The 19,808-nt window shown below is 47.7% G+C and overlaps 1 protein-coding gene and 1 non-coding gene across 10 annotated transcripts in view; both read right to left on the bottom strand.

Moving 5' to 3' along the window:
- LOC119968391 overlaps nt 1-19,808 on the bottom strand; it is a 153,486-nt gene that overhangs the window by 60,686 nt on the left and 72,992 nt on the right. Inside the window, exon 9 of one of the 9 annotated variants that reach the window (XM_038801194.1) lies at nt 1,520-6,243. The exons of 7 other annotated variants lie outside the window; for them this stretch is intronic. In XM_038801194.1, coding sequence (XP_038657122.1) covers nt 6,186-6,243 — 58 coding nt within the window. In that variant the 3' untranslated portion in view covers nt 1,520-6,185. Of the gene's footprint in view, nt 1-1,519; nt 6,244-15,260; nt 15,882-19,808 lie in introns of those variants that run through there. One more of the 9 variants, XM_038801196.1, reaches the window with a different exon arrangement.
- On the bottom strand, nt 9,692-9,773 carry trnas-uga. Its single transcript has one exon. It is a non-coding gene; the product is annotated as a tRNA-Ser (tRNA).

Genomic DNA, 19,808 nt, shown 5'->3' with positions numbered 1-19,808 from the left:
TGAAACCCTTCTAAAGTCCCTCTACACTATTCCCTTATCGTCCATATGCCTATCCAATGACCATTTGAATGCGTTTAGTGTTGGCGAGTCCACTACTGTTGCAGCAGGGCATTCCACGCCCTTACTACTCTCTAAGTAAAGAACCTACCTCTGACATCTGTCCTATATCTATCTCCCCTCAATTTAAAGCTATGTCCCCTCATGCTGGACATCACCATCCGAGGAAAAAGGCTCTCAATGTCCACCCTATCTAATCCTCTGATCATCTTGTATGCCTCAATTAAGTCCCCTCTTAACCTTCTTCTCTCTAACGAAAACAGCCTCAAGTCCTTCAGCCTTTCCTCATATGATCTTCCCTCCATACCAGGCAACATTTTTGTAAATCTCCTCTGTACCCTTTCCAATGCTTCCACATCCTTCCTATAATGTGGCGACCAGAACTGCACACAATACTCCAAATGCGGCCGCACCAGAGTATTGTACAACTGCAACATGACATCATGGCTCCGAAACTCAATTCCTCTACCAATAAAAGCTAACACACCGCACGCCTTCTTAACAACCCTCTCAACCTGAGTGGCAACTTTCAGGGATCTATGGACATGGACACCAAGATCTCTCTGCTCGTCCACACTACCAAGAATATTACCATTAGCCCAGTACTCTGCCTTCCTGTTATTCCTTCCAAAATGAATCACCTCACACTTTTCTGCATTAAACTCCATTTGCCACCTGTCAGCCCAGCTCTGCAGCTTATCTATGTCCCTCTGCAACTTGTAACATCCTTCTGCACTGTCCACAACTCCACCGACTTTAGTGTCATCTGCAAATTTACTCACCCATCCTTCTACACCCTCCTCCAGGTCATTTATAAAAATGACAAACAGCAGCGGCCCCAAAACAGATCCTTGTGGCACACCACTAGTAACTGGACACCAGTCACAGCATTTCCCATCAACCACCACTCGTTGTCTTCTATCAGCTAGCCAATTTCTGATTCAAACTGCTAAATCACCCTGAATCCCATGCCTCTGTATTTTCTGCAATCGCCTACCATGGGGAACCTTATCAAACGCTTTACTGAAATCCATATACACCACATCAACTGCTTTACCCTCATCCACCTGTTTGGTCACCTTCTCGAAGAACTCAATGAGGTTTGTGAGGCACGACCTACCCTTCACAAAACCATGTTGACCATCTCTAATCAAATTATTCCTTTCCAGATGATTATACATCCTATCTCATAAACCTTTCCAAGACTTTTCCCACAACAGAAGTAAGGCTCACTGGTCTATAGTTACCGGGGTTATCTCTACCCCCCTTCTTGTACAAGGGGACAACATTTGCTATCCTCCAGTCCTCTGGTACTATTCCTGTAGACAAAGATGACTTAAAGATCAAAACCAAAGGCTCAGCAATCTCCTCCCTAGCTTCCCAGAGAATCCTAGGATAAATCCCATCCGGCCCAGGGGACTTATCTATTTTCACACTTTCCAGAATCGCTAACACCTCCTCCTTATGAACCTCAGGCCCTTCTAGTCTACAGAACGTGTCTGTTCAATAAGTCTTCAGAGCCCTCTGCTTGTTAACAACAGGTCTTATGTACAAATATACAGGAAACAGTACAAGCACAGAGTTATCTTCACCTTAGACCTTATCACACCTCTGGCCAACGCCACACTGATCCAAGGCCTAAGTCATGTTCCTTCTTTCTTACATCACTGTGTGGGTGGTTCTGTATTCAGTCCCACATTAACCCTTTAAGTACCAGACTCTACATGTAAACACAAATAAATTATATTATGATTATAGAAATGCTTCCTTCATGAAAGGTTGGTGACCTATTGTGAAGGATTGTGCAACATAACAAATGGAACCAAGTCAAATAAACCACTTAAAGCTCTGTTTATTGCAAATTTTTAACAAAGTACAAAATTAAGATAGTTTTTAAAGCAATACTTTTGGAACACACTATCTACAGGGCTTCACGTAAAAAGAGTGAAATATAAAACTTCCTAATATCTATTGTTTGCAAATTAATGTACAACATGGATTGAACTCCAAGCCACTTTTGGAAATACACAAACCCTCGCAATTACTTAAAGTATGGGAGAATTTTCATTTATGTGGCGTCTTTCGTAACCTCAAGGCATCTAAAAACGCTTTCACTCAACCAAGTATTCTTGAAGAGTAGTCACTATTGCAATGCAGGGAATGCAGCAGCCAACTTGTGCACAGCATGATCACACAAACAGCAGCATACCATCGACGGAATCATCCATTTTAATGATGTTGGTCAAGGGGTAAATATTGGCCAAAACACCAAAGAGACTGCCTCTGCTGTTATTCAAAATAGTGTTGTGGAATATCATATGTCCATCTGAGGGAGGCACATGTGGCCTCAGTTTAACATCTAACTTAAAAGACGGTACTTCTGACAATGCAGCACTCCATTGGAGTGCCAGTCGAGGTTTTGTGCTCAAGTGTCTAAAAGCGAGGGGTGCCGATATGGTTTCTTGGCTGTGTTGAAGAGTAAGTACATTCAAAGTAATGCAAAAAAAAAATCAGGAGCTTGGTTTTGGAAGTATTTTGGGAGTTAAAAAGGAGTGCCTGCACTGTCCAGTTGTTTGAGGTGAACTCTTCTCATTATTGCAGCACATTAGCGCTGCTGCAATAAAAAGGATACAATTATCAAGATGGGGGTGGGTGGGAGAAAACTTGCCGCTCTTTTGTTTTGAAGAAGGTGCTGTCACCATCATGCCATCCAAATGAGTTTTGATTGGTTCACACCAGGGGGGTGGATCGAACTCCGTGCAATAGTGTAAATCATGAGATAGCGAATCAACTCAAAGGCAAAATACTGCAAACGCTGGAAATCTGGAATAAAAAAAGAAAATGCTGACTGCTGGCAGCCTAGTGCTGCAGGCTCTCTGTTTGGGCCTCCCATGTAACTCTTCTGTCCATCGTCCTCAAAAAGCAGTGAACATAAGAGGCAGTCTCTTAATTGCAACATCAGTTGGGAATTTCTAGAATCACTTATTAAGGAGGTAGGAGCTTAAAAAATAATAATGCAATTATGCAGAATCAACATGGTTTTGTGAAGAGGAAATGATGTTTGATAAAATTTTAGAGGTTTCTGAGAATTGTAACAAGCAAGGTGGATAAAGGGGAACATGTAGATGTATTGTATTTGTATTTCTAAAATGTATTTGATAAGGTTTCATGTAAAATGTTACTGCAGATGATAAGAGCTTATAGTGTTGAGGGTGATATATTAACATGGATAAAGAATTGGCTAATTTACAGATAGGTGGGATCAATGGATCATTTTCAGATTGACAAATTAATGAATGGAGTGCCACAGGGATCAGTGCTGGAACTAATTATTTATGATCTACATGAATGACTTGAACGAAGGGACGGGCTATATCGTAGCCAAATTTGCTGATTATGCAAAGATAGGTAGGAAGGCAAGTTGTAAGGCGGAGACAAAAAGGTCTGTGAAGGGATGTGGATAGGTTAAATGAATTGGCAAACAATTGGCAGATGAAGACGAATGTTGCAGAGTCTGGGTTTGTCCACTTTGACAGGAGGACTGGAAAAGCAAAATGATTATTTGAATGGAGAAAGACCTCAGAATTCTTCATCTGGAGATGCTGCTGTTGGACAGGGGTGGGCACTGTAAAAGAAGTATTACAACACCTTTTAAAGTCCAACAGGTTTGTTTGGACTCAGTAGCTTTCGGAGCACAGCTCCTTCATCGCCTGATTTCTTACAGAATCCTTCAGTACAGAAGGATGTGCAGGGTAGGTGAATTAGCCACGCTAAATTGCCCCTTATTTGGAAAACACAATTGGGCACTCTAAATTTATTTTTTTTAATGTTTTTTTTTATTTGAGGAAAAGATTCTGAGGGCGTTTAATAGAGAATATTTCTTCTTGTGGGGAATCTAGTATAAAAATAAGGGATGGCGATAAGGAGAAACTTCTTCTGTCAGAGAGTCATTAGTCTTTGGAATTCTCTTTCCGGACAACAGTGGAGCTGGGTCACTGAATATAATCAAGGCGGAGTTATGTAGATTTTTATCTGACAAGAGAGTTACGGGTTATGGAGGACAGGCAGAAAATTGGCATTAAGGCCACAATCAGATCAGCCATGAGGGGTGGAGCAAGCTCAACGGGCCGAATGGCATGCTCCTGCTCTTATTTCTTATCATTTCGAATACAATTACACCTGGGGTGAATGTGGATGTCATACACCAGTGGTGCCCGGATATGGAAAGAGTCTAGCTGCCCACGGGAAAATTCAGCCCAACGTTTCAGATCTGAGACCTTTCATAGATCTGATGAAAAATCATCAAACTGAATTGTTAATTTTGCTTCTCTCTCGACATATTGTGGCTGACCTGCTGGACATTTTCTGTCTTTGAGTCATTTTACAGATTTCCACTGAGATCACTGGGAATAGAAATTTTCATTGAGGTAAAATGAGCTGCCGGTATTGTCATTTCACACTCGCACAGAGTCAAATCTACCTCCTGATCTTTTACCAAATGATGACAGATTACCCAAACACTGGTTCATGGAACGGATACCCTTTTAATTTAGTCTGCCAGATCCTATTGTACAATAGATGCATTTCCTTAAATGTGGCTCACAATTCTGGGTTCAAAAATAACCTGTTTTCATGCATCTCATTCCTTCAAAAATAAAATACAAATCGGGCGGCACGGTGGCACAGTGGTTAGCACTGCTGCCTACGGCGCTGAATTTCCGGATTTGATCCTGGTCCTGGGTTACTGTCTGTGTGGAGTTTGCACATTCTTCCTGTGTCTGTGAGGGTTTCACCCCCACAACCCAAAGATGTGCAACACTAAATTGCCCCTTAATTGGGAAAAAAAATAATTGGGTAGTCTAAAAAAAAATTTTAATGAATTACAAACACGCACAAATTGATATTGTACATGACACACGTATGTTGAACACAGTTGTTTTGTTTAACATGAATTCATTGCATTTGTGATAAATCTCCATCAAATGCTGAGGGGTGGTACATTTGGGTTGGAAGAATAAAAACCACATACTGTTTAGAAAGTAAGTGTCAAGAGGGCAGAAGAGCAAAGGAATCAAGGGACACAGTTAAACAAATCGCGAAATGTAGTGACACAGGACATTAAAAAAAACAGCAAATTGTTAACACCTGCACAAGACCTATGGGGTAGAAACCCTTCCCGTGAGTCTCGTTGAGTACAAGCTCCCCCACTGAGGGGCGGAGATCCCATGGGACTGTAATAACCTGTAATATAAAGGTCAGCCAGGTTTGGAACTGACACCTCAGACCTGGCTGAGATCTGCGGAGTATTGTACATGACTGTTACTGGATAATAAATCTATTCTCTCTTATCCACTCGACTGTGGTCACTAAACAAACCAAGCAGTGGGGTTTACTTCTCGAGAGATGTAATTAAGAAGCAAAGCAGTTAAACTTGTAAGGAACCTTAATTAGACCACACTTGGAGTGAAGTTCTGCTTTCTGTATTATAAAAAGGATATAAAGGACTGGACAAAATGCAAAAAAAAACTTGTGTTATCAGAAGTTATACCTATCAGGGAGATTGAGCGAGAAAAGATTGGAGACGGGCTGAAATATGGCTTCAAGATTATTAAAGGATTTGATAGGGTACAAGTACAGAAGGTGTTTCTATTTGCAAGGGAGACCAGAACTAGAAGTCAGAAGCTCACGACATTCGGTTTGGATGGCAACTTAACCAACACTGCTAGCACACCATTGAGCCATTGCATGTTAGATTCAGCTTCCATGCATAATACAGAGAAATATGTTGCAAATTCCGCACAAAGTAGTTTACGTAATGTTTTCATTGAAAAATGAAATCTAAGAGTTTCACATTTATGAACAGAAGATAAAATGTATCACAAATAATTTGTAAACGATGCAAAACAGACACCTTAGCCATTGGTTAAAAAGATAAGAGATATGGAACCAAAATATTGTATTGTATGAACTGTGTTTCAGAAGCTTCTCAGACAGTATTTCAGGTGGTAAATTGACTGGATTTTATTAGTGGAGCTGGGTGGTGGCCAGATTTCCATCAATGATTCAGGTGTTAATGCAAGGTTATTTTGGGTTCAAAGAAATCCAGGAGCCTTTCCCTTTAATCTTTGTTATTTGAGGATCATCAGCACTTTGCTAAAGTTGACGAAAACACCTTGACTGGGCTTGCTGTACAATCAAAAAACAAAGGCAGCAATAGGTCAGGCCATAGCAAATTTGAATTTAAAACATTGCAGTTAACAAGATTTGCATTTGGTAGAATAGGTTATACATGCTGATCGCATCAGGGGCAAATTGGGACTGGTTAGACATTTACATAACTTGCCATGGAAACAAAATCTCTGGGCACACTGAAGTATTATGTACTGTAGAAGGAGGCACAGGGAAGATATAAAGATAAACTGAGAAAATAGCTCAACATATAGGGTTATGTATTTGAAAAGCGAACTGTGGGGAAAGAGCGGGGGAGTAGGACTAATTGGATGGCACTTTCCAGAGTCTGCACAAAACACAGGAGGCTGAAATGGCCTCCTTCCATGAACAAGAACGATTTCTGTCAAAGATGAACTTGGCTCCCTTTTATAGTCAAAGAGGCAGTAATGTAATGGGGAATTCAGTCACCTCAGGTTTATACCATTAGGCAAAACTTTAATTAGAGTCAAGGACGCTTATTTAACAGAGAACGTCTAAGTGTCATTCCGGTTGCGATTGGCCAGGTGTTTCCCAATGGTGCATTGGCAAGATAGCCGCCTGTGTTTAATGCCCTTAGTGTCAAAAATGAGCCCCCCACACTTTTCACGCCATTACTGGCAGTCTTGCCATCTGATTCGCCAGACTCGCAACTCGGCAGCTATCTGCTAACAAGGGGGAGCTGCTTTCAAAAGCTCCCTCACCACTCACTCCCAACCACCGCACCCCCCCAACATCCGATCACTGCGTTTGTGCCCCAGGCGCCCACATCTCCGTGCCCAGCTGCAAGGCACCAGTCATAGACACTATCCCTCCGATACATCAAGTGCAAGGCTCATAATGCCCCCGCTCTGTCCCCACAGGAGACGTTAGGCCATAATAGGCATGAAAGGGCCCAGACCAGCGGAGGAGTTTCAGATATCAGAGTCCTTACCTCTTACAAGGTTTGCAGGTGGCACAGCGATGCCTGTGACACCAGTAAGTCAGCCGGGGCCCTCCGGCTCAGGCCCTCCAGAGTACATCTGCCAAGGGCATCAAAGACCACAGATAACAGAATGCGGCAGGCTGCCCCCACCCTGATGTGCATCCTAGGGACACACCTAGGCGTAGCAGTACAATATGAAAGATTCAGAAGATTGAGGAGCACTGAATGGGCACAGGGGGGATGACTATCTGTAGCTAGGGACAATGGAAATATCAAATGGTCACTATTAAATCATGTAACACCTAATGCATGTGCAGCCTCTTCATATAATCTTCTTAGTGGGCCTGCTTCCAACCATATCACAGTTGCCCACTGCTCGCGGCTCCTTCACGCCCATTTCAACACGGCAGCAAACACACCTGCTCGCTGCCGTCGTGAAACGGGTGCCAGATGCCCGTTTGGGGCATCTGGGGGCCCGATTGGCATGGCAGTACCACGGCCGTGCCAAGGGGGGTATAGGCCCGCGATCGGTGCCCACCGATCGCAGGCCATGCGTCCGTAACAGACGCACTCTTTTCCCTCCGCCGCCCCGCAAGATCAAGCCGCCACATTTGCGGAGAATCTTTCTTCACAGCAAGTGATCATCATTCTCCTGTCTTGTATTTTGACACATTAACAGTGCCGGCACAGGCCCATCACCCTGAGTGATGTTGCACAGACCCGTGGAGGGTGGGATAGGGTAGACGAGGGGCGAGATTCTCCTCAAATGCGGAGAATCGTAAAGGCTGCCGTGGGACTGGCCGTGACCCATGGCAGCCTTCACGCCCACTTCCGGGGCCGATTCTCCTCCCCCGGGCGGGGCTAGGCTAGGAGTGCGGCCCCGTGCGTCACGGCGGCGCGGCCTTGATGACGGTCGTCAAGGCCGCACGTCAAGCATCACGCTGGCTGACGTGGCCGATGATGTCAGCCGCGCATGTGCAGGTTGGACAACGCCAACCCGCGCATGCGCAGTTGGCGACTTTTCCCTCAGCCGCCCCGCAAGACGTGGCGACTTGATCTTGCGGGGCGACGGAGGGAAAAGAGGGCGTCCGTTATGGACGCACGGCCCGTGATCGGTGCACACTGATCGCGGGCCTATGCCCCCCCTTGGCACGGCCGTGGTACTGCCGTGCCAATCGGGCCCCCAGATGCCCCAAACGGGCATTGGCGCCCGTTTCACGATGGCAGCAAGCAGGTATGTTTGCTGCCGTGTTGAAACGGGCGTGAAGGCCCGGCCGCGCGGCCCATCGGCCTCGGAGAATCGCCGCTCACCGTAGAAAACGGCGAACGGCGATTCGTGCCGTGGGTCGGGCGGGGGAGGGGAGAGTAGCGGGAGGGCGTGAAAAATGTCGGGAGGCCCTCCCGCTATTCTCCCACCCGGCGTGGGGGGCGGAGAATCACGCCCCTGGTGTATCGGAGTGTCAGGGAATGGTTGGGAAGGATGGGGATGGGTGCGGCAAATGGGGGGAGGGAGTGAATGGGGAGGGGGGGGAGCCTAGCCAATGGATAAAGCCTCACCCCATGAGAAGTGGGCGAGGATGAGGGTCACCTTGGCCCTCCGGGAATGCCTGAGTCTTGTCGCCTGAACTCCATGCTCCGGCTGTTCTCGTGGGTCCTCCCCTGGCTCATCCTTCGTCCCCTCCTGGTCCACCTCCTCCTCGGGCAAGAATGCATGTCCCACCTCCCCCTCCGTCATGCCGCCCTACTGCTGTGCCAGATGTGGAGTGCACAGCAGACCACAACAAAGCAGGACACGTTATGGGGGATGGATCACCAGAGTGGTCCAGGCATCCAAACCGCATATTCAGCGATCCAATGCAACGCTCAATGACAGCATGGGTGGCAACATGGTCCTCGCTATATCGGGTCTCCGCATCGGTCTCTGACCTCTGCACTGGCTCATCAACCAGGACCTCAGGTGGTATCCCCTGTTCCCCAAGAACAAACCCTGATGCGCGCAAGGCGACATGTGTGCCATCAATTACCCCCTGAACCTGGGGCATCCCAGCGATGGCAGAGAATCCTGGCTGGTCATCTGGTGTGCTTGGTCCAGCTCAAAGTTGATATAGTTTGCAGCCCAGACATACATGGCATCCATGACCTTATGGAGCTGTGAGCTGCAGATTGAGAGAAGCCTCACAAGTCCCCGCTCTAACCCTGGAATGAACCGGTGGCATAAAGGTTCAGGGCTACAATGATCTTCATGGTCACTGGGAGAGGGCGACCTTCCCCTCCATCGGGTGCCAAGTCCACGAGGACATGAAAATGAAATGAAAATCGCTTATTGTCACAAGTAGGCTTCAAATGAAGTTACTATGAAAAGCCTCCAGTCGCCACATTACAGCACCTATTTGGGGAGGCTGTTACGGGAATTGAACCGTGCTGCTGGCCTGCCTTGGTCTGCTTTCAAAGCCAGCGATTTAGCCCTGTGCTAAACATCCTCTAAATATCTTGAATCACAGTCGCTGCGAGCAGGGTTCGAACCTACGCGGGGAAACCCCATTGGATTTCAAGTCCAACGCCTTAACCACTCGGCCAGTGTAACATGGCAGAGGTGCCGCACTGTCTCCTTGCTGAGGCGAAGTCTCCTGCGGCACATGCTGTCCTTCATCTCCTCAAACAACCAACGACTCCCGTACACCTTGGGCCATCATCCACACCCCCCTCTGGGTCCCTCCTCAGCCGTCGGCCCCCTGCACATGGAGTGCTGAAGCTGGTGTCTTCTCCAGCATCTGGCCGCCTTGGCTGCCACCAGCACCGCGAGGGCAGCTGCTGCGGGGTCGCCAACACCATCTATTGTGGTAACTGTAAGGTTTTGGATAAGGAGACAGACTGACAATCAGTTAGGGCTTCCACCCTGGGACACTCAAATCCCCAAGCATCCCCCACCATTACGTGCCCCGCCTTCTCTCAGAGTGTCATCTAGTGAGCCAGTTGTGTTCGAGAACCTTGCTCTGCACAAGCATCCACGGCCACAGCAAGGCATCCCTGGACCCCAGATCCCTGCTGGGAAAATTAGGGAGAACGAACTCAGGTGGCCTCCTCTGATCCATTCACTCACCCTTTAGTTACAGAGATATTTACATGAAAATTTACATAGAATTTACAGTGCAGAAGGAGGCCATTCGGCCCATCGAGTCTGCACCGGCCCTTGTAAAGAGCACCCCACTTAGGCCCCACATCTCCACCCTCTGTCCATAACCCAGTAACCGCACCTAACCTTTTTGGATACTAAGGGCAATTTAGCATGGCCAATCCACCTAACCTGCGCATCTTTGGACTGTGGGAGGAAACCGGAGCACCCGGAAGAAACCCACGCAGACACCGGGAGAACGTGCAGACTCCTCACAGACAGTGACCCAAGCCGGGAATCAAACCTTGGACCCTGGCGCTGAGAAGTAGTATCCGTGCTAACCACTATACCCAGTGTTGAAGCCCAGCTCCTGAGTGTCTGATGGTTGGCTGCTACCTCTGTGGTGCTGATGCCTCCAGGCTTCGGGCAAAGTATCCAGACTTCACAGTCTGATTGGAATGCCATGAAATAACACTCATCTGAGACATGGCATGTGTGTTCATGAAAATGCACTTGGAAGCTGTGAAGTGCTCACATAACTAACAATAGTAATTCCTTATTTGCAATAGCCTTCAGCTGTGAAGCTAGGGGCTGCTCATGGTCAGAGGGAGTTAAAGTAACCTGTAACATATAACCAAAAGCAAGGTATCCTGGAAGTGTTTAGTAGGACAGGCTAGCAGCAGCTAAAGTTGTCCCCCATTATGGGCATACACAATATTGGCAGATGGCTTACAGGCCCCACAGGTGCTAAGCTCTTCATCCCCTGCAGCCCAGGGGTGACCCCCGACCTATTATGGCCAGCCCCTCAACCGGGATTATCCCCCCTGTGGGGGGGTTTGTGCCGCCCCGAGCATTGGGGCAGCTGCATCAGTGCCTTTGAGCTGCATGCCAGAAAATGGGAATGGTTCCTCAGATCCCCTCAGCAGCCATTGCGCCAGCTTCACGTTTTTAAAAAGGAGGTACCTCCGCGACCTATGGCTGGGGCGTCACTTAGTTCCTGGGAGGCCATTGCATTGGACAGCCATCTCGCTAATGCGATGGAGATTAGTGCTAATTGTGATCAATGATCTTCTCACCACAGTTAGAACATAGAACATAGAACATAGAACAGTACAGCGCAGAACAGGCCCTTCGGCCCTCGATGTTGTGCCGAGCAATGATCACCCTACTTAAACCCACGTAACCCGTATACCCGTAACCCAACAATCCCCCCATTAACCTTACACTACGGGCAATTTAGCATGGCCAATCCACCTAACCCGTTGGGCAGGATCTAGAGCCCGCCACCTGGAGCAGGCCGGTAAGATAGCCAACTGATTCACAGAGCTTGATTTTTGCCTCTCCTGCTATTTAACTGGCATGCCCAGATCCGTGCCGGACTCATTATGGTGGTTAAATCGCACCTCGCACTCAAGACCTGCCGCTGCCGATAGGGTTTTAATCACAGAAAGTGGCAAAAAAATAAAAAATACTCAGCAAGTATGGAAGTATCTGCGGAGAGAGAAACAGTTAGAATCGAATATGACTTTTGAGCACTGAGTAATTCTGGCTCTTTCTGCTTTTATTTCCGATTCCCAGCATCTGCTGTATTTTGCTTTTATTTTAGTGTTTCAATCACATTGAGGACAAAATCCAGCTTTCAGGAGTAAATGCAAATTACTAGCAAAATCAATAACAGTAACTAGAAAGACGACAAGCTGGTTCTGCCAGAAACCTTCATCTATCTTTCATCTTTACATCTGCTTTTGGAGCATCAGTTGTTTTCCAGTATTTTCTCTTTGCAGTTTCATTTGCCCCAGCTCAGATTGGACTAATCTTGGTGTCTGCACATTAGATCAGTGGAAGGCACAAAACAAAAGTCAATCCAAAGCTTTTAATTTTGAAGATGACAAACAGTAGAACAATGGGCTTGAGAAAGACATGACTCTTTCTCGGTTGATCATTTTTAATCTAATAATCTTTATTGTCAAACGTCGGCATATATTAACACTGCAACGAAGTTACTATGAAAAGCCCCTAGTTGCCACATTCCGGCGCCTGTTCGAGCACACAGAGGGAGAATTCAGAATGTCCAAATTATCTAACAGCACGTCTTTTGGGACTTGTGAGAGGAAACTGGAGCCCAGGGGAAACCCACGCAAACACAGGGAGAACGTGCAGACTCCACACAGACAGTGACCCAAGCCGGGAATCGAACCTGGGACCCTGGAGCTAATCTCTGTGCTACCGTGCTGCCGAAAGAGCAGCAAACCAAAGGGTGTGAAGATGGGTGTGTCTCATTTGCAAACTACGACCAATTGACATAAAATAAAAGCAAATTACTGCGGATGCTGGAATCTGAAACAAAAACAAGAAAATGTTCAAAAATCTCAGCAGGTCTGACAGCATCTGTGAAGAGAGAATGGAGCTACCATTTCAAGTCTGGATGACTCTTTGTCAAAGCTTACCGTATTTGCACTTGTGTACTGTAGGATCAAAGACAAAAGGTCTGGGGGATACTGAGGAGGGACCACGTACAGTTGCACCAGATGTCAGACAATCTCGAATGGCCTCTTATTCTTCTGTGGTTATCTACATTATTTATTTATCATCGTAACATGCTATAGTTTAAGAGCATGGCGAAACGTGAAAGAGCAGATTGTGGGTGAAATGCAGCAGATCGAGAGAGAGGCAGTGGAGAAGGGTCAGAATGGAAGGAAAAGAAGTGATTGCGAGGGTGGCTGTGGAAATGGGGGGGGGGGGGGGGTAAGAAGATACTGGACGTGGTCTTAATGGGAGTTGGAATGAAGATAAAAGAGATCAAAAGTTACTGAAGTAACAAATATAGACCAATGAACTTCAAAAAGCATAAGTAGCAATGTTTTGAAACGGTCGAAATTCAGTATGTTGTGCAGAGAAATAGGAAATGGCCTCTCTAAATTGATACTTCAGTTTAAAACTGTAGAGAGGAAATCAGGATTAGGTGGTGGGTCTGCTAACTTTCAGTTGCAGGACATGGACATACTCCCACCTCAACTATTGCTTCCTTTCATTGATTTGAGTTCAGAAACGTCCAGGGCAACCGTGAAAAATCTCTCTCCTGCCCTTGTACGCAGCTGTTGCAGCTGGCACTATTCCCAAGACAGAGAACATTTTATCCCCAGTAATAAGAAAGTTTGTCTGAGAACTTTGTCGGAGCCTGAGGACGTAGAGTTCTAAATGAATACTTTGTATCGATGTTCACAAGTGAAAGGGCCGGCATGGATATAGAAATCAGGGAGAAGGACTGTGATAAAATTAAAGAAATTTACATAGACAGGGTCAGAGAGGAGGTTCTGAGTGGCCTGTCATGCTTAAAAGTAGACAAATCTCCAGGGCCAGTTGAAATGTATCCCAGGCTGTTGAATGAGCCAAGGGAGGAAATAGCAAGGGGGCTGGCAATGATTTTAAATTCCTCTCTGGCCTCAGGAGAGGTGTTGGAGGACTGGAGGAATCCCAATGTGGTCAAGAAGGAGGAAGGGATAAACCAGGAAACTACAGGCCAGTCAGTCTAACCTCAGTGGTGGGGAAACTATTGGAAGCAATTCTGAGAGATTGAATTAATATTCAGTTAGAGAGCCAGGGATTAATCAAGAACAGTCAGCATGATTTTGTTCAGGGGAGGTCATGTCTGGCCAACTTGATTGAATTTTTTGAAGAGGTGATCAGGTGTGTAGATGAGGGCAATGCATTTGACATAGTCTACTTGGACTTCAGCAATGCTTTTGATAACTTCCCACATGAGAGACAGATAACGATAGTAAGAGCTCATTGGGATCCAAGGAAATTTGGCAATTTGGATGCAGAATTGGCTGACTGGCAGGAAGTAGAGGGTGATGGTCGAATAATGTTTTTCTGACTGGAAGCTTGTGCCCAGTGATGTCTCGCAGTGATTGACATCGGGGTCCTTGCTGTTTGTGGTTTCTATAAATGATTTAGACTTAAATGTAGTTGGGTTGATCAGTGCGTTTGTGGGTGTAATGAAACGTGGGGTGGTAAATAGTGAGGAGGATAACCTTAGATTACAGGAGGATATAGATGGGCTGGTCAGATGGTTGATCAGGAGCAAGTGTAATTCAATCCGGTTAAGTAAAGTGATGCATCTGGGCAAGACAAACAAGGCAAGGAAATACATGATAAATGGCAGGACCCTGGGAAGCACCGGGGATCAGAGGGATATTGGTGTACATAAACACAGTCCCTTAAGGCAGTAGGGCAGGTAGATACAGTGGTTAAGAAGTATATAATATACTTGCCTTTATTAGCCGAAGTATAGAGTTTAAGAGCATGGAGGTTATGCTGAAACTGTATAAAACGTTGGTTCAGCCACAGCTAGAGCATTGTGTGCAGTTCTAGATTCCACATTATAAGAGAGTTGTGAAAGGGTGCAGGGAAGATTTACTGGGATGTTGCCTGGGCTGGAGAATTTTAGCTATGAAGAGAGAGTGGGTAGACTGGGGTTATTTTCCTTAGAGATGACTGAGGGGGGGACATGATTGAGCTGTATAAATTTATGAGGGGCATAGATAGACAGGGAGAAACATAAGAACATATGAACTAGGAGAAGGAGTAGGCATCTGGCCCTTCGAGTTTGCTCCGCCATTCAATGAGATCTCATTTCCCTTTGGTGGAAGGATCAATGGCCAGGCAGCACAGATTTAAGATAAGGGGCAGAAGGTTTAGAAGGGATGTGAGGAAAAATACTTTTACCCAGACAGTGGTGGGAGTCTGGAACTCATTGCCTGAAAAGGCGGTGGAAGCAGAGAACCTCGTAGCATTTAAGAAGTATTTAGATGTGCACTTGCGATGCCAAGGCATACAATGCCAAGGGCCAAGTGCTGGAAAATAGGATTAGAATACTTAGGCAGTTGTGTTTGACCAGCACCGACACAATGGGCTGAAGGTCTTTTGTGTGCTGTAAACCTCTATGACTCTATGGGCGCGATCAAACCAAATTGCAACTAAGTCCCATGATGAACACATTTAGCCGGGTGTTTCCTGGCACTAACAGTGGTGAAAAACACCAAGTTATCTATCAGGACTTGTTGCAATTCGGGGTCTCAGGCCACACTTAGTCACGTTTTCTGCACTGAGGAGGTCCGCTCGTCGGATCTCCTCAGTGCAATAAGAGATTGTTACACCAGTTTAAAATGATGTCCCAATCTCTTGGCAAAGCTGTCAGGTTTTCTCTAGATTGTCCAGAACCCTATTTCAAGGATGTCAACGAAGCCAAAATAAAATGCGTAGAGCGACTTGTCACTGGACCAGAGGGTATCTAGTAGAGAGATGATTATCTTGTTTTAAACTGATGCTAAAGTAAGTGCTTGAGACAAATGTACACGTATATCATCATCATAGATAATGTAAACGTATTGTGATACCTGCCTTTAAGTGAGGTCCATTTATTTTTTTCTCTCTCTGTGTTTCTGATCTGCTGAATGGCCATTAGCCTGTACATAAATCATTTGTATTCCAAATACATGAATCCTACCACAATGCCTTGTGTTTTAAAGCTCTTTTGAGGAGTTCCATTCATTTGGTATGCAGGAGGTTTTGCTGAATCTGTAAAGTTTTAATTTAACCAATTGTTTTAATTTTAGCCAATATTCTAATGCTCCCAAAACAAAATAAAGGCACTGTAAAAATATTGCTCTTAAACAGGTAAACAGTAAATGGACAGTGAAATTATCTCAGGGTTCCAGGTTCGATTCCAGCCTTGGGTGACTGTGTGGAAGTTTGCATGTTCTTCCTGTGTCTGCGTAGGTTTCCTGTGTCTGCATGGGTTTCCTGTGGGTGCTCTAGTTTCCTTCCACAGTCCAAAGGTGTGGCGAATGTATAATATAAATTCACACTGTATATCACTGTGTCCCTATGGGCTCCATCTGTGAGCCGTGGCGCAGCTCTGCCCACAGGGGGAGATGAGGATCATGTACAGGGCTCCGCCCATGGCTCCGCCCATCGCTCCACCCACAACCGGAAGTATAAAGTGCTGCGGTCTTGCGAGCCTGCCTTCAGTTCAGCTAGTCGCAGGCAGGCTCCGTTGTAAGTCGATTAAAGCCACAGTTTACTTCTACACGTGTCCTTGAGTGAATTGATGGTCGCATCAATTTAATTGACTTAAAAAACTACCAGAGAATCAGCCCTCAAACATGATCGACTGGAACTCGATCCGCAGGCTGCAGAAGCGAAGGAAATAGTTCTGCATTGGCTTCGGTGCTTCAAGGCCTTCCTGGCTGCGTCGACTACCTCCGCTGTTACTGAAGAACAGAAACTAAGTCTTCTACACGCACGAGCCATCGTATTTCAACTCAACTTGATGTTACAGACTCCTACACCGAGGCCCTCGCAATACTCAACCGCCTGTACGTGCGGCCCGCAAATGAAGTTTACATGCAGCATATTTTTACCAGCCGCCAGCGCCCTGCAGAGTCGCTAGAAGATTACCTGCGCGATCTGAAAGCTCTAGCACGAGAATGTAACTTCCAGGCTGTGACAGCCTCCCAGAACATGGAACTCATCGTCCAAGATATGTATGTTGCAGGGGTCCGGTCCAATTATGTGCGCCAGCATCTCCTCGAAAAAGGGGCCCAGAACCCGGAGGACACGGTAACACTAGCGACCTCGTTAGAGGTTGCTTTTCAAAGCTTAAACTCGTTCCCAGCCAACCACGCGACCCCATTGTGGACCCCCGACCAGAGACTACCCTAGGCCTGCACCGCGCGGCCACCCGCCCACCACGGAGGGCTATCGTGCCACTTTTGCGGCCAGCCCCAACACCCCCCGGCAGCACTGCCCGGCCCGCAACGCGACCTGCAGCAGCTGCGGGCGGAAAGGACACTTTGCAAAGGTCTGCCTGGCTAAAACTAAAAACTCCAACTCGAACGCAATCCAGAACACTCGCCCCTCCAACTCACAGGCCCACAGACCCCGCAATGTGGCAGCGTGTCTGCCGACTCCGCACGACATGTGCAATTCATGGGGGCCGCCATCTTGGCAATCCTCCCCCACGCGGCCGGCCATGTGCGAGTCATGGGGGCTGCCAGCTTGGGCGCCATCTTCCTCACAACCCACCACGTGCGATCAACAGGGTCCGCCATCTTGGCCATCACCCGATATGCAAATCGACGACTATGACCTCCGTGGACAGTTATCATGGGGCCGCTGCAGCACCGCTGACCACGCCACCGACTACCCGCAGCTCAGCGCAGTCACTTTGGACCAGTCCCGGCCAAAGCACCTCAGAAGCTCCATGATGTCCGTTCAAGTCAACGGATACAAGACACCGTGCCTCTTCGACTCCGGGAGCACTGAGAGCTTCGTTCACCCAGACCTGGTAAGACGCTGCTCGCTCCCGATATTTCCAGCATGGCAAACTATCTCCCTCGCCTTGGGGTCGCACTCTGTCCAGATGCAAGGGCGCACGATTGCAACACTAAAGGTACAGGGCGCCAACTACTCCAACTTCCAGTTGTACATACTCCCAGACCTCTGCGCCCCTCTCCTACTCGGGCTCGATTTCCAGTGTAACCTCAGGAGCCTAATACTCAGCTTCGGCGGACCCCTTCTGCCGCTCACTATACGCAGTTTAGCAACACTAAAAATCGACCCCCCTCCACTCTTCGCTAATCTCACCGCTAACTGCAAACTCGTAGCCACTCGCAGCAGGCGGTATAGCCTGCAGGACAGGGTATTTATTAGAGCCGAAGTCCAGCGGCTCCTACGTGAGGGAGTCATAGAGGCCAGTAACAGCCCCTGGAGAGCTCAGGTGGTGGTCGTCAAGACCGCGGAAAAGATCTGGATGGTGGCTGATTACAGCCAGACCATTAACTGGTTCACGCACCTCGATGCGTACCCCCTCCCCCGGATTGCAGACATGGTGAATCAGATAGCCCAGTACAGTATCTTCTCCACGGTAGATCTGAAGTCTGCATACCACCAGCTCTCAATCCGCCCGGAGGACCACCACTACATGGCGTTCGAGACAAACAGCCGCCTCTTCAATTTTCGCCGGGTCCCTTTGGCGTCACGAATGGGGTCTCGGTGTTCCAACGAGCAATGGACCGAATGCTGTGGGCCACGTTTCCGCACTTGGATAACGTCACCATCTGTGGCCATGACCAGCAGGACCACGACGCCAACCTCCACCGATTTCTCCAGACCACCCAAAAACTCAACCTCACATACAATAAGGTGAAATGCGTTTTCGCACAACCAGACTAGCCATTCTCGGCTACGTTGTGGAACACGGGGTCCTAGGACCTGACCCTGACCATATGCGCCCCCTCTTACAACTCCCTCTCCCTCACTGTTCCAGGTCCCTCAAGAGGTGCCTCGGATTTTTCACCTACTACGCTTAGTGGGTCCCCCAGTATGCGGACAAAGCCCGCCCACTATTTAAGACTACACTCTTCCCACTGTCAGCCGAGGCCCGCCAGGCCTTCAACTGCTTTAAGGAGGACATCGCCAAAGCCGCCATGTGGGCGGTGGATGAATCCGTCCCCTTTCAAGTGGAGAGCGATGCCTCAGAGGTCGCTCTCGATGGCACTCTGAACCAGGCAGGTAGGCCAGAAGCGTTCTTTTCCCGAACCCTCTCCGCTTCGGAATTCTTCAGTCAAAAAGGAAGCCCAAGCCATTGTGGGAGCCGTACGGCACTGGAGGCACTACCTCGCTGGTAGGAGGTTTACCCTCATCACCGACCAGAGATCGGTTGCCTTTATGTTCGATAACTTGCAGCGGGGCAAAATTAAAAATGACAAAATCTTGAGGTGGAGGATCGAACTCTCCACCTATAATTATGACATCGTATACTGTCCGGGGAAGCTCAACGAGCCCCCAAATGCCCTGTCCCATGGCACATGCGCCAGCGTGCAAGACGACCAATTACAGGCTATCCACAATGACCTCTGCCACCCGGGAGTCACCTGGCTCGCCCGCAACATCAAGGCCTGCAATTTGCCTTTCTCCACTGAGGAGGTTTAAGCTACCACCAGGAATTGCCCGATCTGCGCGGAGTGTAAACCACACTTCTATAGACCAGACAAGGCCCACCTGGTAAAGGCATCCCGGCCCTTTGAACGACTGGGTATCGATTGCAAAGGGCCCCTTCCCTCGACCAACCGTAATATTTACTTCCTTAACATCATAGATGAATTCTCTTGCTTCCCGTTTGCCATCCCGTGCCCCGATATGACCTCCCATACAGTCATCAGAGCCCTGCACAGTGTCTTCACCCTGTTCAGTTTCCCTAATTATGTCCACAGCGACAGGGCTTCGTCCTTCATGAGCGACGAGTTGCGTCAGTAACTGCTCGACAAGGGCATCGCCTCGAGCAGGACTACCAGCTATAACCCCAGGGGGAACGGGCAGGTGGAGAGGGAGAACGCAACAGTCTGGAAGACCGTCCTACTGACCCTATGGTCCAGGAATCTTCCGACCTCCCACTGGCAGGAGGTCCTCCCCAACGCGCTCCATGCAATTAGGTCTCTCCTG

The sequence above is a fragment of the Scyliorhinus canicula genome, chromosome 1, assembly GCF_902713615.1.
Source record: "Scyliorhinus canicula chromosome 1, sScyCan1.1, whole genome shotgun sequence".
Classification (NCBI taxonomy): Eukaryota; Metazoa; Chordata; class Chondrichthyes; order Carcharhiniformes; family Scyliorhinidae; genus Scyliorhinus; species Scyliorhinus canicula.
Note: the sequence above shows the minus strand (reverse complement) of the source record. Positions and strands in the feature narration are given on the sequence as shown.